The 23,592-nt window shown below is 44.6% G+C and overlaps 1 protein-coding gene across 6 annotated transcripts in view; it reads left to right on the forward strand.

The window, feature by feature from the left end:
- The first annotated feature begins 823 nt into the window (after positions 1–823).
- The window catches only part of FAM114A1 (family with sequence similarity 114 member A1), a 91,587-nt gene continuing 68,818 nt past the window's right edge, over positions 824–23,592 (forward strand). For 4 of the 6 annotated variants that reach the window (XR_004283417.1, XM_032334097.1, XM_032334095.1 and 1 more), the window contains exons 1-4: positions 842–915; positions 10,141–10,194; positions 10,684–11,042; positions 22,947–23,034. Coding sequence is in view for 5 of the 6 variants with exons in the window: in XM_032334097.1 (XP_032189988.1) it covers positions 10,692–11,042; positions 22,947–23,034 (439 nt within the window). In the remaining variant the exon portion in view is untranslated. Of the gene's footprint in view, positions 916–2,212; positions 2,353–10,140; positions 10,195–10,683; positions 11,043–22,946; positions 23,035–23,592 lie in introns of all 6 variants that reach the window. The other 2 variants (XM_032334096.1, XM_032334098.1) reach the window with 2 other exon arrangements.

Below are 23,592 nucleotides of genomic sequence, written 5' to 3' on the forward strand. Positions count from 1 at the left end.
GTCTTTAAAATTGTATTTTCCCTAACTTATGATATATATATATAGATATAGATCATATATAGATATATAATAAAATATTTACACAATACATACTCTTGTAAACTTCCCCGGCCTCAACTTAAAATTTGGCTATGGCTTGCCTTCTTTGCATGTCAACAAATCGAATGGATAGTTAATAATTTTTAGTGGCCACTGCATATGCGACTGTTCAAAGCTGCTATAATTTACTTAACCAATCTTTTATTGTGGGACAGAGTATTATGTTCAGGTTTTTCCAGGCATAAACAACAATAAATACCCTCGCAAATACATATTCGCACATTTGACTCTGAAGACACATTTGCAAAATGTGGGATTCCTGGGCCAAAGCAAATGCTTTTCAATTTTGATCCACATTTCCAAATTGGCCTTTTAGAAAGCTTTTTGTTTACTTGGTTGGTTTTAAATCAGATTGCACTCCCTCCGGCAGGGTAAGGGAAAGCTGCTTAACGCACAATCGAGGCATCATAAACTTTTGCTGAACTTGAGCGATCGCCTCCTCGGGAAACTGCCTGCGGGGTTTTCCGGGCGCCTTTAAAGGCAGGAAACAGTCGCGGGGAACCCCGAGACCCGCCCCAGGTGGGGGTAGCGCCCTTCGGCTCTCCCCGCGGGCACAGAGCTGAAAAGCCAAGTTTCCCAGGAGGATCCCCGCCGGGCCCAGGGGGGTGCCGGGCTGAGCGTGCCGCGCTCCCGCTCCGGGGCCGGCCGCACGCGGGGGCGGGGCTCCTCCTGGGCCGGCTGCGGGGCGGGGCAGCTCGGCCGGCCGCCCCATGTCCCCCCTCCCGGCCCGCCCTCCGGCCGCGTCCCCGCCGGCCCTGCCGACGTGGCGGGGCGGGACCCGGCGGGCGCTGCCGCGCGCACTCGGCCGCCTGAGCGGTAAGAGCCCCGGGCACCCTCTCCGCATCCCCTTCCCCCGGCGGGCGGGGGAGTGCGGGGACCGCCGCAGCGGGGTGGTGGGGAGACCCTGCCGTCGCTGCTCTTCCTGGCCCCCGACTCGTGCCCGCTGCGTTAGTGGGAAGCCATCCGCAAGGACTTGGCACCGGGCACGGGACCCGGGAGGACCGGACTTTGGGGTGAAGGTCCGGGGAGGTGCGGGCGGCGCGGCCGAGGGCCCTGCGTGGGTGCGGGCGTGTGAGTGTGTGTGTGTGAGTGTGTGTCGCTCTGGGTCCACGCTCATGCACACACCCACACGCCCGCACTCGGGGTCTGCCCCCTCGGCCGGCGTGAACCTTCGCGGAGCCTGACCCGTGCTCTCCAACTATCCGGTCCCGGCACCGAGCAAAGTTGAGAAAGTTTCCCCAGGGTCCCGGGTCCGAGTCAGAGGCAGGCTGCAGGGCCCCCGCCACCGGGGGTCACAGAGGGAGCAGGTCCCGATAAGGCAAAGGCTTCCATCGTAGGGTATGCTGGCCTTTGGCCTCGGAAAGCCGAGCTCTGGCCTTGGAAAACCGAGCGGCTCTGGCCTTGACTTCCCACCCAACTTCATCATCTCCCTTGCAGCCGCGCTTGCATTTCCACCCCAGCCAACACCCTAAGCTGGTACCACCTGGCTTCACGGCCCGGGGCCGAGCCTAACCCAGGCTCCCCAGGCCCCACCCGCTCGCCCACTCTCTCCTCTTCCGCGCTGGAATCTGGTGACTATTTCCAGCCGTCTCCGTCCGGGCGCCTGAACTTCACTACTCTTTCCTGGAGTAAGACGTTATCTCTGTCTGGGCTTAGGGCTGTGTATCTGCGTCCTGCTCATCCCATCAGTTCCCATCCTAAACTGTAGGGGTACAAACAGGTGGCTTCTCAAATCAGTGTCTTTTGAACCCCAACCCGACGTAACCGAGGAGACAGCCTCTCTCCTCAGAGGCCTCTTTCTAACCTCCTTTCTTCCTAGTGCCCCTTTCCAACCTCACCCATATTCACCCCCTGCTCCCGCCTTTCCTCCATCAGAGCCTGAGCTCAGGAAAGACTCTGATAAGTCCTTACATTGTAAGCTTTAAGCAAAGGAATGAAACTTCCAGGGTAGTATTTGAAACACAAGGGAGTCAGTGCAGAAGGAGTTTGAGGGTGAGAGGGGGGGCTTTCTAGAATACCAAGGATTCGGCCCATACAAGAAGCCATTTATTTATAAGTCTGGCTAATGTCAAATATTCTCTCTCTTGAATCAATATCAAACAATATATTTCAGTTCTGTAAACATCGGAGGGTCAGAACCCAAGCTCAGTGCTCCGTTGGTCACAGTCCTGGAGGAGGAGGAAATGACACACAGACAGATCCGCCTTACAGATGCTGTAGAAGTCCGTGCAGAGTGTCACAGAGAGCATGGAGGTTCGGGAAGCAATTAATTCTTGGGAAAAGAGTGGGGGAAATTAGGGAAAATTTTAGAGTAAAAAGTAACACTAGACATGGAGAGATGAGTAGGAGGTTGCCAGGCGGCTGAAGGCAGGGCAGCCCAGACAGGGGAACCAGACAGGCAAAGGCGAGGTAGGGAGTGGTTACAAGCTGTGAGCACTAATGGAAAGTCTGGTGAGGCCAGAGTGGAAGGTGTCCTAAGAGCTGGAGGAGGTGGATAAAGAGATCGGGGTCACAGATGTCATGCAAAGGTGTTTAAACCCAATTTTTTTTTTCTTGAAGATTTTATCTATTTGTCAGAGAGAGCACACAAGCAGGGGGAGCGGCAGAGAGAGGGAGAACCAGGCTCCCTGCTGAGCGAGGAGCCCCATGTGAGACTCCATCCCAGGACCCCGGGATCATGACCTGAGCTGAAGGCAGACGCTTAACAGACTGAGCTACCCAGACATCAAAAACCTAATGGTTTTTAAACAGGGGAGCAAATAGGTCCCATCTGTAGTTCAGAAAAATACACAGGAGACCGGTGCAAGATAGACAAGAGGAAACAAGCTAGGACTTCCTAAGGGGGGATCTCTTAGGAGCTGAGTAACCTCTCACCCAGAATTTTTGTTCCTGGTCCTCACTGACCAGTCCTTTTTAAAATTGGGGGCAGTGATTTTCCCTAGGGTACTGTGTTACCAAATTCTTATTTTGCCAAAAGAGTCTCTTTAAAAAGAAATCATTCCACGGCACTACTATTTCATAAAGTGAAAGGTTTTAATGCCAAGAAAGGCATGAAGTCCAACCTTGTAAGATGAAGGCAGTCCTTTAATAAATTTAGACTGATGAAAAACTTGCGATCTTGTCCTCATTTTTCTCTACCATCATGGACTGGTCCCAGTCCTGCAGTCTTCGGGGTTTGGAAACCCAGTATCCAGAGCATTTTGTCCCCTCTTACTCCACAGAGGAGGAAGGGAGGAAGCTCAACAGTAATAAGTTGTGCACAGAGACGGTGGGACCAGAGCATTCTCTCTCTTCCTCAGAGAACTCCCCTACCCCCCACCCCCAAGCCACCTTCCCCCTATTCTTTCATACTGGCTCCTGGTGGGGCCACATATTCATCCCAGCTAGCTAGACATCATTCCTGGTGCAGGGCATTTGCACATACGCTTATCTCACCATGCCTGAGTATTCCAAGCAAAGCCACTTTCAAGGTTCTCCTCGGCACAAGGTCAGTCTCATTCCAGTTCAAGGTTCTCCTCTGCAGGAGGTCAGTGTCATTCCAGCACATCTTTCCCTTATCTGGTATGCTGTTTTGTATCTTCTCTTAACCGTGGCATGTTTGCTTGAAACAGTCTCCTGGATCTTCATTGACCAGGGATAATGTGAAAACAGATTATTCATTTTCTGAAGGACAGTAGCCATGTCTTCCGTTTTGAACTTATTTTTGGAGCCCATGGTGTACTTACTCCAGTAGTTCTGGGAGCATTTTAGGTGATGAATGAATTTACTCATGAAAAACTAACTTATTCCCAGCCCACAAAGGCTCCTTTATATGCTACTCTTCCTCTCCTTGAAGTTTCCTAAAGAAGCCTCCTTGTTTCTGTGGGTTGAGTTTCGCTAGCATCAAGACAGGCTGCGGTGATGAGTGTTCCAAACCCTAAGTCGGGAGAGATTTATGTCTTACCGTTTCTGGGGTACCCAGGCTAAGATAGGGACTGTCCCAGGAAATAGCGTGTGTCACAGCTGTAGTCGGAGTGCACTCTGATGGTCACTGTGCCTGAACAGCTGTCTTTAGGATACAACAGTTTCTAATGGCCTCGGATACAAGGGCACAGTCTTCAAAAAGGATTACATCTCTCCTGTCATAACACGCAGAGGAGATGAAGGTCAACCAGAGCGAACGAAGATTTGGGGGTTTGGTTTTGGTTTAGAGAAAACGGAGACCTGTAACAGGTCAAAGTAAACAGAGATTAAAGATAACATACAATTAGCAGTTAAAGTAGGGTGAACAGTGTGGTGGCCATTTTTATTATCCCAAATGATGTCAAAATACAGTCTTCGAAATGTATAGGTTGACGGTCAATATTTTTAACAGTATGGGTCCAACATCTTATTTGGGGTATTTCTGAAGGGATGGCTTCCTGCTGATGTTTGAAGGCAGGTCAGTCACAGGGAAAAGAGGTTTTGCTCAGCCATTTTTCTACAGCTGTTTCTACAGCTGAGGTGAACAGACCTAAGTCACCTGGACCCTCAGCTTGTTCTTAGAAGCTTGATGAAGCTTGATGAAGTCTCCATCCTTTGGGGCCTCTGGCATGGACTGCTCTAGAGGCAGGACTCAGCTAACCCAGTCAGGCTTTGGTGTACTCTCACAATCAAGGCAGAACTAGAAAATGTCTATCTCAAAGAGCGCTAAGCTGCTGAACCCGGAATAATCTTATGCCCTGGGAACAGAAGGGCAGGTCGCACCTGTGGGTGATTGCTAGCCAGTCCACCTATCTGAAGCATTTCCCATTTCACTGGTGAAAAATGGTTTCTAATCTCCCTTGTGCTAATTAGCACAACCTGGGGTAGTGACTAAAGAGGGTGTTAGTGAAGCCCTATCTAGAGGGAACACCCAGTAACAGATTTTTTTTTAATTAAAGATTTTATTTATTTATTCATGAGAGACAGAGAGAGAGGCAGAGGGAGAAGCAGGCTCCCCAAGGTGCAGGGAGCCCGATGCGGCACTCAATCCCAGGACCTTGGGATCATGACCAGAGCCAAAGGCAGATGTTTAACTGACTGAGCCACCCAGGTGCCCCCAGTGACAGATTCTGAATGCTAACTCAAGACCTCCGGAGAGTATATTCCTGAACAGGGCACCCCTGATGTTAACCAACCATGCCCCGCCCTCCTTACCCCCACCCCCCTCATCCCCTTCATCCCCGCCTGTAAGTTACACCTACGCTGTGCGTATGTCACACAATAGAGTCACACAATAGAGTCGCGCGATAGATCCTGAAGTATTTTAGAGCCCGTTAGGAACAGCATGGAGACACATTTAGGACAAAGCATAATCAATAAAGCATCCAAAATGTTTTTGCTTTGCCCAGGAGTGTTTATTGTAGCTAGGTTTATTCTCACGTCCCTGCTTCTAGAAAAGTGAAATAGTTCGGAGTGCCTTAGTCGTCCAGATGAATAATAAGGATTTTCAAATTACAAAGAAATAAAACTATCAGACAGTGCCTCTAACCAGCTACTCATGGATACAAGGTGGGAACAAAAGTGATGCCGAAGCATCATTTATTCACGCACCCATTTTCCTTACGTCCCCAGGACCCAGATGAGGATAGGATAAAACGGAAAGAGGTTTAGGTCATGGCACCTGAGCCACGCACGTACTAGACCAGGGGTCACAAACATTTTTGTCAAGGGCTGGATAGTAAATATTTCAGGCTTTGCGACTTTGTGGGCTATAAGGTCTTTTTTTTTTTTTTTTCCTCCAAGATTTTATTTATTTGGCAGAGAGAGAGAGAGAGAGAGTTCAAGAACACAAGCAGGGGAGATGCAGGCAGTGGGAGTGTGAGAAGCAGGCTTTCCGCCGAGCAGGGAGCCCTGTGGGACTCAGTCTCAGGACCCTGGGATCATGACCTGAGCCGAAGGCAGCCTCTTAACCGACTGAGCCCCCCAGACATCCGGCCATAAGTTCTTTTCAGCCACGCAACTCAACCATTGCAGTGTTAGGGAAGCCATAGATGGTCTATCAACAAATGAATGTGTCTGTGGCCCAGTTAAATCTTATTTACCATAACAGCGGAGGGCAAGATGTGGCAGCAGGCTGCCGTTTGCCAACTGTCTTAGCCCAGTCCTGACTGAGAGATTTTCAAGAAGATTTTGTAAGTTTCCAAATGGATGGCAGCTTCTCAAGTACCCTCACTCAGTTCCACCTGCCTCCCATGAGCCACGGCAACTCCCTTGTCTGTACGGTGGCATTGTTTCCTTCTCTCCTGCTTCAGCTAGGCATTGACCATACTCATTGCAGATCACCTCCCGCCTTGACTATCCTTGACTTTATATGGCAGCTAAAGCGAAGTGTGCATTTTTTGCCTTTCCCACCCGTAGACTTGTTTGCGGGAGTTTATTACTGAATTCAAGCATTTTTGTTTGAAAGGAGACATGCTAACTTAGTTCATTGGGTGACAAAGGACAAAGGAAAGAGAATATAGAATGTTTGGAACCATTTGCTGTAAGGTTGCTCTTGAGGAGTAAATGGGGTAAAGGCATTTTCTGCTTGCTTTCATTTCAGATGACATTTTTAAGAACTTAAACTCCAATATAATTAACATACGGTGTTCTATTAATTTCAGGTGTACAATGTGGTAATTCTGCGATTCTGTACAACACCTGGTGATCATCACGAGTGCCCTCTTTAATCCCCATCACCTGTTTCCCCCATCCCCCCACCCACTCCCCTCTGGTGACCATCAGTTTGTTCTCTATAGTCAAGAGTCTGTTTCTTGGTTTGTCTCTCTCTCTCTCTTTTTTTCTTTGTCTGTTTTCTTTCCTAAATTCTACATACAAGTGAAATCATATGGTATTGTCTTTCTCTGACTTATTTCACTTAGCTTTATACTCTAGCTCCTTCCATGTTATTGCAAATGCCAAGATTTCAAGATTTTATTCTTTTTTCTGGCTGAATAATATATATATATATAATTAGATATGTATATCTATATATGTGAGATATATATATCTATCTCACATCTTTTTCCATTCATCTACTGAGGGACACTTGGGCTGCTTCCAGAGTTTGGCTCTTGTAAATAATGCTGCCATAAACACAGAGGTACACCTACAATCCAGTAATCATACCACTGGGTGTTTGCCCAAGAAATACAAAAACACTAATCCAAATTACATTTTAATTCTAAGTCTCCAAAAATATTAATATAACAATATACATATGTGTTGAGCTTCCCACTATGTTCAAGAAACCACATTAAGTGCTACATCAAATATGAAAACAAGATACGGAAAACCCTTGTCTTCATAGCATTTACAATGTACGAGAATAGGGAAACCCTCAAGCAACTCTAACCAAGGTGAGCTAGACACAAAGCACTCTGGCAGGTCAGAGGAAGAAAAATGTTATCCAGTTGGGCGGAATGAACAATGGAGGCTGTGGTTTTTTTCACTGGGTCTTCAATGTGTGAAACACAACATATTGAACCGACAGCCATGGGAATGTCCCAGTCTCAGCCCAGGTTTTGGAAGGGAACAGTGGGAGGAACGCTGGTGGGACTGGAGTGCAGAGGTGCTTGGATGCCAGCTAAAGCTGGTGGCCTCATCTCCATGGTGCAAAGGCCCTGAGAATATGGGAATGGAATGGGGAAGGGTTGGGAAGTGAAAGGGAGAGCAACAGGCGAAGGTGAACCCAGTGTTGAAATCACCAGCATGAACCATAATGAGAACCTGAGCTAGAGGGGTAGCCGTGGGGAGAGAGGTAGAAGACAAGACATGAATTCTGAATCAAGGGCCTCTAGGATTTGGGCACTGGTTCAATGTAAGAGAAGACGCTGGTGGCACTGCAGATACAGTTCTGATATGGTTCAACTTCAAGGTTAGATGGGTTCAAATCTCAAACCTGCCGTTTACTGAGCCTCTGTTGTCTCCTCTATAAAACGGAGATCCTAATATCTGACTCACAGGAGACAATATATGCAAAGAGCTTGCCTTAATACGCACTCAACAAATGATAGCTTTCGATAGCCCCGAGGTTTTAAGCCTGGGTTATTGGGGAAATCTAGGCACCGTTAAGAGGAAGAACAAGTATTAGCAGTAAGACAACAGGTTTTCATTTAGATGGGAACAAGTGTCCAGCTGGCCATGGGAACTATTTATCCAGAAGTAGAATTTTTAAAATAACAGTGTTATTAACGTGTACCATTATAGGTTGTATGTATTATGTATACTCTTAATATATTGAGATATAATTCACATATGACTGAACTCACTGTTTGATAGTGTGCAGTTTCAGTGGTCTTCGGAATACTCACACAGTTGTGCAGCCATTACTATCTAATTTTAGAACATTTTCTTCGCACATCGTAGAAATCTGTGCCCATTAGTCCCTCCTCATTCCCCTTCCTTCAGTTTCTGGAAACCACTCCTTCACATTCCGTCTCAGTGGAATGAAGAAGATATTTGAAAGTCACAACAGGATAGTGGTGTGTGAAACCTTGAGAAAGGAATGGGGACAACAGAGCACGAGCAGAGACACTAGCCAGACAACCTTGGGGACGGCTCCGTGAGGAACCAGAGTTACACATGCGGGTGATTCGAAGCCTACACACCATGTGGCCAGTATGTTAAGTGGCTTCTCACATACCGTGGCTTTAGTGGCAACTTGAGGTTTGACCAGTTGGTAAACACTGAGGTCAACAAAAATATCCACTGATCGGACTGAGACGTGGCGTCTGGTGTAGTGAGAACACTGTGTTTTCATGTTAGCCTGAGAAAACTGTCATCTTAAATTAGCCTTCTAGATCTGTGCTATCTCCAGTAAGGTAGCTGCTAGCTACACATGCCTATGTAAAATGTAAACTTAAATCATTTAACATTAAATAAAATTTAAAAAGTAGTTGCTGGGGCACCCGGGTGGCTTAGTTGGTTAAGCCTCTGGCCATGGATCTCAGCTCAAGTCTTGATTTTAGGGTCATGAGTTCAAGCCCCACATTGGGCTTCATGCTGGGTGTAGAACCCATTTTTTAAAAGTTGAGAGGCGCTTGGGTGGCTCAGTGGGTTAAGCCTCTACCTTGGCTCAGGTCATGATCTCAGGGTCCTGGGATAGAGTCCCGCATCAGGCTTTCTGCTCAGCAGGGAGCCTGCTTCCCTCTCTCTCTCTGCCGGCCTCTCTGCCTACTTGTGATCTCTCTGTGTCAAATAAATAAAATCTTAAAAAAAAAAAAAAAAAGGTTGGGTGGGGGGGGTACCTGGTTGGCTCAGTGAGGTAAGTACCTGTCTCTTAATTTTGCTCAAGTCATGGTCAGGGTATCAAGGTCATAGTATCAAACCCCACATCAGGCTCCAGGCTCAGCAGGGAGGCTGTTTGAGATTCTCCCCCTCTCCCTCTGCTCTTAGGCCCACTCTCTCTTTCTTAAATAAATAAATCTTGAAAAAAAAAAAAAGGTGCTCAGTTGCACCAGCCACATGTCCCATGTTCAGTGGGCATATGTGGATATTAATTACAACATTGGACAATGCAGACATAGAACATTGTCATCATTGCAAAAATTTCTGTTGAATGGTGCTGTCCTATAAGATATAATAACTTGCAAGCTTCATAAAAAGTTTTCAGCTTTTTAGGTACTTTCGTAAGAGTGACCTGCTCTTATTTCCCTCCCAACTCCTGTGTTTCCCTGTGTAAACTGTTGTCCAAATAAAGCCCAGACCTTCACCAGCTGGTGTCCAGCAAAGCACACTTATGTGTTCGTAGGTCTCTTTCTTGATGTGAATCTCTGACAATGTTGCAAAGCTAAAGGTCCAGTTGTTTTTGATAAGCTCTTGGGTCTTTTCTGTGCTTATTCTCATTATTGCTACAATTATAATTAATAAAGTGATGTTAAGTAATTTCACAGACACAGATAATGCTCTTAGTTTCCATAGACATATCCCCCCATACCACATCAGAGATCCATGAAAGTTTAGAGATAGCACTGTAGGGTCGTATTAGTTTCCTATGGCGGCTGTAACAAATTACACCAAACTAGTGGCTTATAACAACACAGATTTCTTCTCTTACAGTTCTGGAGGTCAGCCATCCAAAACCAGCTTCACCAAGCTAAAGTCAAGGTGTTGGTAGGTCTGGTTCCTTCTGGCATCTCTGAGCGGAGAATGGTTTCCCTGACTTTTGCAGTTTCTGGTGGCTACAAATCCCCATATCCCCTGGCTTATGGCCCTTCCTTTGTCTTCGTTACTCCAAGCTCTGCTTCTGTCATCTCATCACCTTCTCCTCTCTGTAATCAAATCTCCTTCTGTCTTTCTTTAAGGACACTTATAATTTCATTTAGGACCCACCCACATAACCCAGGATAATCTCCCCATCCCAGAATCCTTAATTCAACCATATATGCAAAATTCTTTTTTGCTGCATAAGGGTAACATTCCCAGATTCCAAGGATTAGGATAAGGATATCTTTGGGGGCCATAGTTCAGCCTACCCCAAGGGTACATAGTTTCTTATTGGTAGAAGAAATCCTTCTACTACCAGATTTGATGATTTGGGGTTTGGGATTCAAGTTTAACAATTCAGATTAAAGCAGAAAATGTTTGTAATCACGTTGACAGGTATTAAAATGTCTGACGACGCCAGTGACACCTCAGCCACTGGAGACAAAGCAGAAATTGCCAAGATGCCTGAAGAGAGTGAATTTTCACCCAAAGACACAGAAGCCCCCTGTGATTCAGCTGTGATTTCAAACGAGCCAACAGCAGCTGATGCCAGAGGCGATGGGCATGAAAATGCCACTGTCCAGGGTGCAGAGACCACTGACTCTGGGCACCCTGAGTGGCCCCAACACAGCAGTGTCATGGAGCCCCCGCTCAATGGAGAAGTGACTGATGACGCGCTTGTTGAATGCACTGACCCCGTGAGCCTCGAGTCAGAGCTCGGATCGGAAATACCCCTGAAAGAACAAATTAATCAGGTAGGTGGGGTCCGTTCCATTCAGTTCACCCCAAGTTCTTCCTGATACCTGCTGTGGGCACAGATTGGGGTGTTTTCTATGCTTACGGAGATCGGGGGATTTCAGAATATACTGTGATATCCTGTCTGGTCTTCAAAAGGGTGTCGTGTGGTGAGAAAAGACAGGAGAATAATTGGGCAGTATAATATTTGCATTTTGATAATTGTGGTAATAATAATAACAGCCACCAAAGACTGGCCAATCCCCTGTATGCCAAGTGCCCCACTGGCCCCTTAGGTAAGTCACTCCATGCAATAGTTCTCTGAGGTTCTTTTTTTTTTTTTTTTTTTTAAAGATTTTATTTATTTTTTTGATAGCAAGAGAGGGAACACAAGCAGGGGGAGTGGCAGAGGGAAAAGCAGGCTTCCCGCTGAGCAGGGAGCCCAATGGGGACTCGATCCCAGAACCCTGGGATCATGCCCTGAGCCAAAGGCAGAGGCTTAATGACTGAGCCACCCAGGTGCCCCTTCTTTGAGGTTCTAAGCTGGATATTATTAGCCTTTATCTATAGACAAGGCAATCCGACTCAGAGGTAGGAAGCAGCCTGGTGAGATGTGAAGCTACTTGGTAACAAATGGAAGATATTGAAATGCTGAACCTAAGGACCCCGAGTTATTAATGAGCCTGATTCCATCCTAAACACGTCTATCTTAAACCATCAGATCACTATCTTATCATTACCCAACACCTTCCAGAAGATCAGAGGCAGAACGTGTTCATGGCCTCTTCGTTTCGCTGCCTGCGCCCGTCTTTCTGGGGGATAAAATAGACCAGTGTCTCCCAGCTGCTACCTCGTACAGCATCAGGGTGACCGCTGAGCTGGGTTTTCTTGTCATCTTCATCTTCAGTCACGGGGCTGGCGGGGATGGAGAGGCATTCAGCATGGAAGAAGGAAGCGGGCCACTCCCTTCCGATTCTGCCTTTCAGAGCGAAGGTGGGAGACGGGAAATCAGGGTTTTTTTCCTCAGTCAGGCCCCAGCCCTGCTCCTCTGAAGTGTCCCACTGCGGGTTATCTCCATGAAGGGACTCTACTGCCTGCGGTCAAGGGAGGACACCAAACAGGGAACCAGGGGGCCTGGCTTTCCCCCTCGTACCTAACATTAACACTATCAATTGGGGCAAGACATCTAATTTCTCCGTACCTCCATTTTTCCCTCAATAACATGAAGAATTTTCACATGAACAGCACAAGGTATTCTTCTGACTAGTGTTTTGTGATTCTTTTATTCAAAATAAGGCTCCTTGTGCCTCAGTTTCCTCAAGGGGATGACTTTTTTTTTTTTAAAGATTTTATTTATTTGTTTGACAGAGATCAGAGTAGGCAAAGAGGCAGGCAGAGAGAGACAAGGGGAAGCAGGCTCCCTGCTGAGCAGAGAGCCCGATGCGGGGCTCAATCCCAGGACCCTGAGATCATGACCTGAGCCGAAGGCAGAGGCTTTAACCCACTGAACCACCCAGATGCCCAAGGGGGTTGACTTTTAGAACCGTTTCCAGAGGAGATGGACTCCCTCAGATAGGCGGGTGTTTCCTGTGACCAGAGATACCTAAACAAAAGCAAACAGTGCTTGTGGACGGATGTCAGGGAAGGGAGTCTGAGGACCAGCTGAGAGCTTGAAGGAGGTATGGGAAGCATACAGCCACAATTTCATCTTTGAGTTCCAAGGGTTCAGACCCTTCAAAGCCACCCACGGACCCCCTAAGGGATTAAGTACTCCTAGAACAGAGGTTCTCAACTCCAGCTGAACATTTCAACCCTTGGGAAGCCTTTAGAAAATACTGATGCTCTAGTAGTTGGTTCCCCAGAGAAACAGAGCCAACAGGATACATATTTTAAAATTCTATAGCTACATACACCCTGTACCTGCCTCTGGAACCTGTTTTTCCTGCACGGTTTCTGTTGTGCGAAGCATTGGTTCTCAATTCTTATCCTAAGTGCCACAGTCAATAAATATCTTTGTTCATTCGTGAAACCATATCTTGGCCACAGCCTTGCGACCCGAGATGACATAAGCTCCCCTAATTCAAAATATATATGCTCCTGGTGGATAGATTATACATTCCAATTCCAGATTTCTTTTTTTTTTTTTTTAAAGATTTTATTTATTTATTTGACAGAGAGAGATGACAAGCAGGCAGAGAGGCAGGCAGAGAGAGAGGAGGAAGCAGGCTCCCCGCTGAGCAGAGAGCCCGACCTGGGGCTCGATCCCAGGACCCTGGGATCATGACCCGAGCCGAAGACAGTGGCTTAACCCACTGAGCCACCCAGGCGTCCCTCCAATTCCAGATTTCTAATAATGAAAATGAGACTGCTAATAAAGAGAGCACAAGAAAAAGTCAGTGTGCTCCTACCTATCTTCCTTCATTTTTTGAGGAAACTGAATGAGTCCTGCTCTTTTAAGATTTTATTTATTTATTTGAGAGAGAGACAGAGAGAATGAGAGCGAGCGAGCATGAGAAGGGGGAAGTCCAAGAGAGAAGCAGACCCTCCTGCTGAGTAGAGAGCCTGGTGCGGGCCTCGATCTCGGGGCTCCAGGATTATGACCAGCTTTTGAAAGCTGTTTATAAACCTCCTTACTGCTACAGGGTTAGAGCCAGTGAGCAAACAGTGCCCTCCTCTCCCTGCGTGATACTGATAGTTCTCAAGGACTTGGAAAGAAGTATTTCTTCACTGTGAGACATCCCAAAACCGTCTGGATGGAAGTGTAAATGTTGGCCATGGGGTTGGGACTGTGGCTCTGGGTGTATGCGTGTGGCCATCGGGACTGTGGCTCTGGGTGTCTGCGTGTGGCCTTGCACCAGGAGTGCAGATGAAGCCCAGTTGTGGGAGGAATGTCTGTCAGTATGTTTGTTCTAAGAAGGCAGAAAGCTGATGTGGCTGGTGGGAGGGCCTTGCCAGAAGAGGATATCTCTTCCACCCAGGTCATATTTAAACCCTTGAAAGTAGGTACAAATTTAGTCTCTTTTTAAGGATTACCCAGAGAAGAGAGTTCTACTATCTCTCTTGGTAACTTAGCCTTTTAAGTCTATACAAGGAGTCAGTGTTGTGCCTTATCTCCAAGCATTGTTCAGTTGCTCTAGTTTATTGCCTTGTTGGACACTTAGGAAAAATCCTTTTGCAATGATGAAAACAACGATTTTTCTCTTGATGTAGAAGAGAGTTAATTCTAAAGAAAACCTTGAATCAAAAGTTCATTTACAAGTTGACTGTGGATCTTGAATACGGGGCCCCTGAGGAATGGCAGGGCCAATAGGAAAACAGCCAGGCTCAAAAGCCTACTTGATTCCAGGTATATCTGAGCCTTAAAAAATCCCCTTATCCCTTTAAACAAGCTCCTAGGAGAAAATGTCAGCTTTGTTAAAACAAACAAACAAAGCACAAAAAAAAAACAAAGATCCAAAAAAACCAAAAACAACAACAAAAATATAAATCTGTTTGTATTTTTTCTGGCAGAATAGCCTTTGAGAAAATTTAACCAGTGTCTTCTAGGACACACTAGATTTTGTGCTTAGAGATATATATATATGTATATTTTTTTAAAAAAAGATTTTATTTATTTATTTGACAGACAGATCACAAGTAGGCAGAGAAGCAGGCAGAGAGAGAGGGAAGCAGGCTCCCTGCTGAGCAGAGAGCCCCATGCAGACCCTGAGATCATGACCTGAGCCGAAAGCAGAGGCTTTAACCCACTGAGCCACCCAGGTGCCCTACTTTTTTTTCTTTAAGTGACTTGTATCTGCATCGTCACTTTGGGTCTAAGCTTCACCTTCGTCTGAGTCAGCCCAGCGGCTATAACCTACCTGGTGGGTAGGGCTGTGACTAGGAGGGGCCCAGAGAAGAAGAGGCCAGTGATTTTTGCACTCAGAAGGCTGAACTCTGTCTTTGGTGTTCCTTCTTTTTCTTGCCCATTATGATGTACAGACTAGAAGCTATTGGGTTGAGACTTCCTGCAGGATCTACTCTACAACACCCATGAGAGATGGTTCCCAGACTCATATGAACATTGGAGATTAGACTCTCAAGGGCCTCTGCCAGCCCCAAGACAACACGTGTTGTGCCCAGGAACCTGAGTGGCTCCACTGTCTTTGGGATGCCTATGGTCTAGTTGGAGAAGGGAGTGTTGTATGAAAGTAACGAAAGCATATCCTATGGTACTAGATAGGGCAGACACAAGGGAAGCCTTAGATGGGCCACTTAAATCAGTCTTCAGGAGTCAGGAACATCTTCGGCCTCAATTTAAAGATGTTTGTCTCAAGTGTTAGTAAGGAGTGACATTGATTTCCAGAGGTTTTTCTGGGACCTTCTTATAGACTGGCCTATCACCCCCTACAAGATCCCATCTAAATCAAATTTCCCTAAGTTCTTAACACCAAGAAATGTTACCCAGAGTGGGAAAAAAGTCATCTCTATTGTTAAAAACCAATATATAAGGTCGATTATGAAAGTAAAGAATTCCAATGTTATCACTAAAGGTACTCACAGAGAGAAACATAGACTACCACTGGTTAGTTCTCTCCCTAGAAGAGGAAAAACGGAATGTGTAAGAGCCATCAGATTGCTATCCAGGGAGACAAAGAAGAGCGAACATAGACCAAGACATACAGATGGCAGATTTTTCCCTCTTAAATGAACAAGTCAAGTTTACTCCTGTTCTTTTTGGGTATTTTCCCCTTTAAGCCTACTTTCCGTGATGGCACTCAGTTTGTTTGTTTGTTTGTTTTTTAAATATTTTATTTATTTTTTGACAGAGATCACAACTAGGCAGAGAGGCAGGCAGAGAGAGAGGAGGAAGCAGGCTCCATGCTGAGCAGAGAGCTTGATGCGGGGCTCGATCCCAGGACCCTGGGATCATGACCTGAGCCAAAGGCAGAGGCTTTAACCCACTGAGCCACCCAGGTGCCTGGGCACTCAGTTTTTGACTTTGGCGGATGTTGGGGCAGTTTGGCCACATAAGGCAGTAATTCCTAAATCTGGTAGTATAGTGGACTAACCTAGGGAGATTGTTAAAAATTCAGATTCCTGGGGCGCATGGGTGGCTCAGTGGGTTAAGCCTCTGCCTTCAGTCCAGGTCATGATCTCAGGGTCCTGGGATAGAGCCCCACATCGGGCTCTCTGCTCAGCAGGGAGCCTGCTTCGCCCTCTCTCTCTGCCTGCTGCTCTGCCTACTTGTGATCTCTCTCCCTCTGTCAAATAAATAAATAAAATCTTTAATAAAAAATTCAGATTCCTAGGCTCTACACTGAGATTTTTATTCAAAAGATCACAGTGGGAGCTAAGACTGTGTATTTTTAATAAGTTCCCCTAGGTGATACCCTTCTAGTCAGTCTATAGACTAATGTTTGGGAACTACTAACACTGCGATTACAGAAAGAGCTAGTTGGGGCATTGGGTGAGATTGAGAAGATGGTGAGTTCAGTATTGAATGTACCATAGGACATCCAAAGGATTTTAGGGCAGTTGGTTAATTATAGCCTGGAGCCCAGAAGAGATTTGGAGGCCATTAATACCTGGACATTAAGAAGTGGGAGTGGGTGAGATTGCTTCCAGTGTTACATGTTAATAGAGAAGCACAGAAGCCAAAGCCTTGGCCCTGGAAGGTTCCCATCCCTCAGCCAACTTGGCTCTTAGATTCTTTATGATAGCTTGTGGTAGCCAGAAGTTGAGATGGAAAGGGCTACCTCATCTCTTCATGATCTTAGCACATTCTATAAAAGAAATCAGATCACAAATCACATCGTACCACACTGACTTTCGAAATCGAACATTAATTACTCAGAAAATTAAAAATAGTTCACGATAGCTGTTTCTCACATAGGCTGGAGACTATCCCATCATTCTGTGCTCTTCGGTGCTTTGACTACTACCCTGAATGAGTTTCACTCAAGACAAACACCTAAAATTCCAGAGGCAGGGTTTTCTTCCTTTAGAGCTGGCATCAGAGAAACTAGAACTCCCCAGATTTCAGAGGTGGTTGGAGAACTCCATCTTACACAGGGCAAAAACCTCTCTTATGCCCTGTTCATGAAAAGATAGAAAGAGATTCTAAAATAAATGTAACCATCTGTAACTCTTGTATACCTTTAATTTCACCATGGAGACCCACTTTCACGTATTCAGAATGCTAGTTAATAGTTCACGGTGTCCACCAGATAAATCTACTTCTACAATTCAGTAGACTAATTAACAAAGCATCAGGTGTTAATAAAGTGACAGGTCATAGAAATGCTCATGTTGTATGCCTCTGGAGTATGGCTTTCCTGATTAGGATGACAGCGGACCACCCCGAACTACGCATATTTTCTCGGAATGCTGGAAGCACTTGGATTGCCGCTTAATTAAGCAACCCCCATAATGTCACCACAGGCATTTAGGAACTTTCTAAAGTAAACTGAAATCATCAAAATAAAAAATGGGCCAAGAAAGTCAGAGTCCGAAGATAGGGCATGGAAGCCATGAGAAGAGGCTAGTTGAAGACTGGAGATGGGGTTAAGCTGCAGACGCTAGTGAAAGGTCACGAGATGAATGACTAAAGGAAGCCACTGTGGCCCTGATGAGAATGGCTTCATGCACTCGTGGTGGCCATGGGAGAATCCTGTGGCAGGGGGAGGGATGAAGGGAGGCAGGTACAGACAGTAGGCACATCTTGTAAGAGGGAAGAAGTGGTAGGGAGAGCAGACACCAGATAGGCTTGAAAGAAACATTTTGTCATTGTTGATTTTTATTTGTTGGTTTTAAGGTGGAGGAATCGTGTCCATGTTTGAGTGTGGAAAGTAGCGGGTGGAGAAAGGTTGAAAAGCCAGGAGAGAAGGAAAGACCAACCCATCCAGGCCCAGTGGAGTTCAGGGGGAGGTGATCATTGTAACTAAGAGGAGGACATCATTTCCGGAATGCTAGAAGGGAAGGAGGTGATTGTGAATGGGGGTGCAGTTAGCTTTGAGTTTAGATGGGTTTTTGGTGTAGGCCAGTATGTATTTGTGCATAAAAAGGACTACTCATGGGGTGCCTAGGTGGCTCAGTTGGTTGAGCATCCGACTTTTGGTTTCGGCTCAGGTTGTGATCACAGGGTCCTGGGATTGTGCCCTACGTCAGGCTCTGCACTCAGTGGGGAGTCTGCTGGAGATTCTCTTCCTCTCTTCCTTTCCCTCTGCCCCTCCCCCATCTCTCTCTCTCTCTCTCTCTGAAGTAAATAAATCTTTTTTAAAAATTAAAAAATAAAAGGGACTTCTTGGACTTTAAGTTTGGCTTAAACAATCGGTATTCAATGTGTTAAGGTTATAAATTCAAAAATACAGTGCTTCCTAGGCTTTATATTTATCTCACAAATCTTACTCTATTTGGAAGTCTAGCAAAATCCAGCAGGCACTTTCAAGGGACTTTTGATAAATGATTGGCCCTTTTTACCAACTTAAATGTGTTCAAATACTTTAAAATTGTGTCTATATGAATGTAGCATATTCTGTTTTCTTTTTTGAGCACCTCATTTATCTACTCAAACAAAACTTTGCTGAGTGCATAGGAAGTATTATAAGCCTATTAACTTAAATTATAGAGTGGACCTAAAGACCTGTTAGAAGTCATAATACCACATATAAACTTAGGAAGATTTCAACTTAAAATCAGAAGTTTAATCATTCCAGGCAACTGGGTGGCTCAGGTGGTTAAGCATCTCCCTTTGGCTCAGGTCATGATCCTGGGGTCCTGGGATCCTGGGATTCAGCCCCACATGAGGCTCCCTGCTCCATAGGAGGGCCTGCTTCTCCTTCTCCTTCTGCCTGCCATTCCCCCTGCTTATGCATGCTCACTCTCTCTCTGTCAAATAAATAAATAAAATCTTAAAAAAAAAAGTCCAATCATTCAGTTATTCACTTTAATTTTTTTTAAGTTTCACTCTAATTTCTTAAACAATACTGCAGAAAAGACCAAATATGCATAAATATATTAATAGTATGATGTTGATGCTTTAAACCTTTCTATATTTAATTTTAAATATTCCCAGAGTGGAATGATGCATACCCACCAAGGAAGAAAATTGCTTGGAAATAACTGAGGCCATTTTCAAGCAAATATTTTGACAGAACTGCAGGCATCCAGAGAGATTTCCATCTCCCTGAATGTCACACTGAGCCCCTTTTAGAGCAGCCGTGTCATGAGTGACAAAAGCTAAGAAGGTTTGTTCTTACAGATGTGAACTAGGGATAGTACCTGATTCTTGATCTACTCAAGCATATAGGACAACCAGGTTGATCTTTGATCTTTCATGACAAGTACTTATGTTTCCATCTAAATGTTAAAGGCCTTCAAGATCAATGGAATTCTAACATTCATACCTTTTTTTTTCTATCTAATGATACCTGTATATCTGATTGCCTGAAATAAATCAATATATTTTCCATTTAATGATAAACACCTTTAAATGGGACACGAGGTATGTACATATCTTTTCTATTTAAAGGACTTTGAACTTGATGGAATCCTGCATTCTTCATATTCTTAGGACCACACAACAGTTGCTGATGTTTAAATGATCTTCAGTTGAGTTTTGGATATCCCTCATGATCAAGCCAAGTCTGATTTGCTCTTGTGAAATGAGGTCATTCTTCTGAGAGTTTATGAGGAGAGGCAGGAAGTTAAGAGAGTTCCCATCTGGTGGCCTCGGTTTTCTCTGCATATTCGCATGGGAAGCTGTCTGTTAAAAGAGGTGGGGGTCACATGGGATGAGGATGAGGAAAAGGTTTTAAAATGACCATATTTGAAAATGGAAGATCTGAGTAAATCCATGCTACCTACTTTATTGACTCCTAAGTGTGTAACATTAGAGCCATTTGAAGCAGAGGTAATACTCAAGACAAGAATTCATGTTGAAGCGTTAGTTTATATGGTTTTTATATCAAATGTGCTGCACGTTTAGTCATTTGAGTACTTGCTTTAGATAACGAATATTTTCATAGCTGATCACGAGGTCACAGCTCAATGTCAAAGGAGCTTTATTAATAAAGCAATTGAAGCAGTCATTTATACTGCAAAAAGTTCTAGACTCATTTAACATTTATTTTCATTTGCTAGTCAATTACCAGCTGTCAGAGCATATTAAGTATTATAAATTTGAGTCGGAAGCTGTCACCCCTAAGTGTATTAACTCTCCCTAATCACATAGGTAGTGATTTGTCCTGTGAAAGAATGATATTAATCACCGACTTACATCTGTCTTCCTGATGGTATAAAATTGCCACTGGCTTCCATTGCAGATGTGAAGTAAATCAATGTAGACACCAAAAATGAAAGCAGACAGTCATGAATCCTGAGTATTTCCATTCATGTTAACAAGCTCCTCATTGTTTCCAGACAGAAATAAATGTCAGCCAACTTTCAAAGCTTTTTGCTTCTTAGTGTTAAAAATATAACAGTTTATTATTATTATTATTATTGTTCTTGCTTTTTTTTAAAAGATTTTATTTTTTTATTTGATAGAGATCTCAAGTAGGGGGAGAGGCAGGCAGAGAGAGAGAGAGAGAGAGAGAGAGGAGGAAGCAGGCTCCCTGCTGAGCAGAGAGCCTGATGTGGGGCTCGATCCCAGGACCCTGGGACCATGACCTGAGCTGAAGGCAGAGGCTTTAACCCACTGAGCCACCCAGGCACCCCTGTTCTTGTTATTGTTATGGAGGAGTATTTATTATGTGCCAGACACTATGCTCAAAGTTTTATATGAATTTTTTCTTTAAATATTCATAATAACCCTGTGAGGTTATTGGTTCTTATACTTACGGTTCTTATACTACTGTATCTCATTTTGTAATGAGTAAATGATGTCTCAGAAGACCTGAATAACTTGCCCCAAATGGCAGAGCCTGGAGTCCAATCCAAGCAATTTAATTCCATACCCTTTTCTCTTGACCAGTAGTCTACACTGATGGATGGTGTTTGCTGTTTACTAGGTGAATCAGCTAAGAATGCCTTTGGGTACAAATAACTAAAATTCAACACAGAGTAGCTGATCAAATAGCAACTTATTTTTTTTCTCACTTAACAGAAAGAATGAAGACAGTCAACTACTCACCTTGGTTTAGTAGCTCAGCCATACCAGGACCAGTGACTCTGTGGCTCCCTCTGGCCTTTCCCTCATATCCACAAAGATGGCTGCTTCAGCAGAGGCTGTTACAAGTATATTCACGTTCAGGGCAGAAAGAAAGGATGTGGGAAGAGTTGGCGCCAGCCATAAGTGTGTAGTTTATCGTGAAAGCAAACGCCTTCCCATTTGTATCCTGTTGGCCCAAATATTTGACATGACCACCCTGATCTCCAAAGGTAGAAGGCAGGAGGGAGAAGGGAAGGGGGCTGACTGATGGGCCAGACTTGGGTCAGAAGTTATGGAAGCTAGAATGTCCATAGGAATATTTCACTGAACTAACTTCCTTCCTTCCTTCCTTTCTTCGTTCCTTCCTTTCTTTCTTTCTTTCTTTCTTTTTTTGGAGGAGAGAGCTGTGATTTCTCCAGCACCTAAAGTATTACTCCTAATGTATTCTTGCCTCATTTTCTAGAATGTGTTCCTAGATAATAAGGGAAAGCTGTGGTTCCACTACCCAAGTTAGGGCTCCTCAGGTGCAAGTAACAGAAACTATGAATACTTAAGAAAATGGATGAATTTTAGTCAGTCACTCAACAAATAAGTGTATTAAGCACTTATTATATGCCCTGTACTCTTCTAGGCTCTGGGGATACATATCAGTGAACAAAACATCTAAAAAAAGAAACAGACAGACAGACTCACTGACGATGCAGGAAATCTCATGGAACTTGACGATGTGATAGGCCTTGAGGAGGGACAGAAACCAGGGGCTGAGAAGCTGTCAGGAATCCAACAGCTTCTCCAAACATATCTCCTTCATTCTGCTCACGCTGATTTCTCTTAATCCTTAGTCAGCAAGACAGATGGAATATGGTCACCCTACATTGCCTGAATTTTCATCTTCTATTCAGGCAACCAACTCAAGCTAAACCAGTCTCTCAATCTTAATCCAAGTACTTAAGCAGAAGAATTTGAACCTACAGAGCCCAGGGACAGTGAAAGACACCTTGAAAGGCATCTATCTCAGGGCACCTGGGTGGCTCAGTCAGTTAAGCGTCTGACTCTTGATTTTGGCTCAAGTCATGATCTCAGGGTCATGAGATCGAGCCCAGTGTTGGACTCCACGCTCACCCCCCTTGTCTCTCTCTTCCCCTTTCAAAATAAGTAAGTCGAAAGAAAGAAAGAAAGCGAGAAAGAAAGAAAGAAAGAAAGAAAGAAAACAGAAGGAAGGAAGGAAGGAAAGAAAGAGAGAGAGAGAAAGAGAAAGAAAGAAAGAAAGAAAGGAAGGAAGGAAGGTAGGTAGGTGTCTACCTCAAAAGGCTACCTATTGGCTGCAACCCATCTCCAGGCTTATTGGTGCTTTTCTAGACACATCTGGAAGAGAACATTTGTTTAGCTACATTAAAGTTGCTAGAGCTTTGAACTTTTCCCAATCACTTTGTGCCCTAATAAGTTAAATGATTTCCCCCTACAGCCCTTGTCCCTATCTTCCAGATAACGGGATATTTGGGTCTTTCTTAACATCAAATCCCCTCCCTCTCACTTCAAGCCAACATGGCTACTGATCAGTTTTGTTCCAAAGTACACATTGAAATGTGGGTAGTATTCTTTTATGCATTCTTTTATGGCCCTTATGAACTTTAAGCCAGGGAGATATTGTTACTGATGATTTTTTTTTTCTTAAATCTCGTTTTTGTTTCAAACCAAGGGTTTTGTGTTTTGTTTTTGTGTTTTGTTTTGTTCTGTTTTTCCCATTCCTGCATATACTGAATTGCTAGCCCTCTGCTAATCTGTTTTTCTATAGGCTGTGGATTCACCTTCCCGTGGAGGAGGATGGGCAGGCTGGGGCTCCTGGGGCAAATCTCTGCTCTCATCAGCGTCTGCTACAGTAGGTAAGAATTATATGTTGCATTTGAATGGATAAAGTTCAGAAGCCTGATAATAGCATTTGACATTTTGATCATACCACGTACTGGCAGAGGTTACCATCAGCCTGCAAGATAATAAGAGCAAATCTTTTTTACTCTCTGTTCTAAGTGCTTCATGTATATTGATACATTTATTCCTCAAAATAACCCTAGAAAGAAGTATTTTTATTTTCTCCGTTTAGAGATAAAGAAGGTGAATTACAGAGAGGCTAACACCTTGTCCAAAGTCAGAAGTAGCTGGGTTGAGATTGGAACTAAGTGGTACAGATTTAAGCGCTATATTATATTGCATCTTAAGATATACGATTTGGGGTCTTATATTCTCAAAGTTTTGTCCTTGTCCTCCCACCTGAATGTTTTAAAATATACAACTAACCTACTCCCTGGAAGGATTTGAGGTATTTCAATAAAATATGCAGGTATGAAGGATGTAGAATATATATCCCAAGGCTGGTAGAGTAATTGAGCGTTGACATTGACTCTCAGCATCTTGGCTGCCAGTAGGTTATCAATTTTTCATGG

This window comes from Mustela erminea, chromosome 2 (genome assembly GCF_009829155.1).
Source record: "Mustela erminea isolate mMusErm1 chromosome 2, mMusErm1.Pri, whole genome shotgun sequence".
Classification (NCBI taxonomy): Eukaryota; Metazoa; Chordata; class Mammalia; order Carnivora; family Mustelidae; genus Mustela; species Mustela erminea.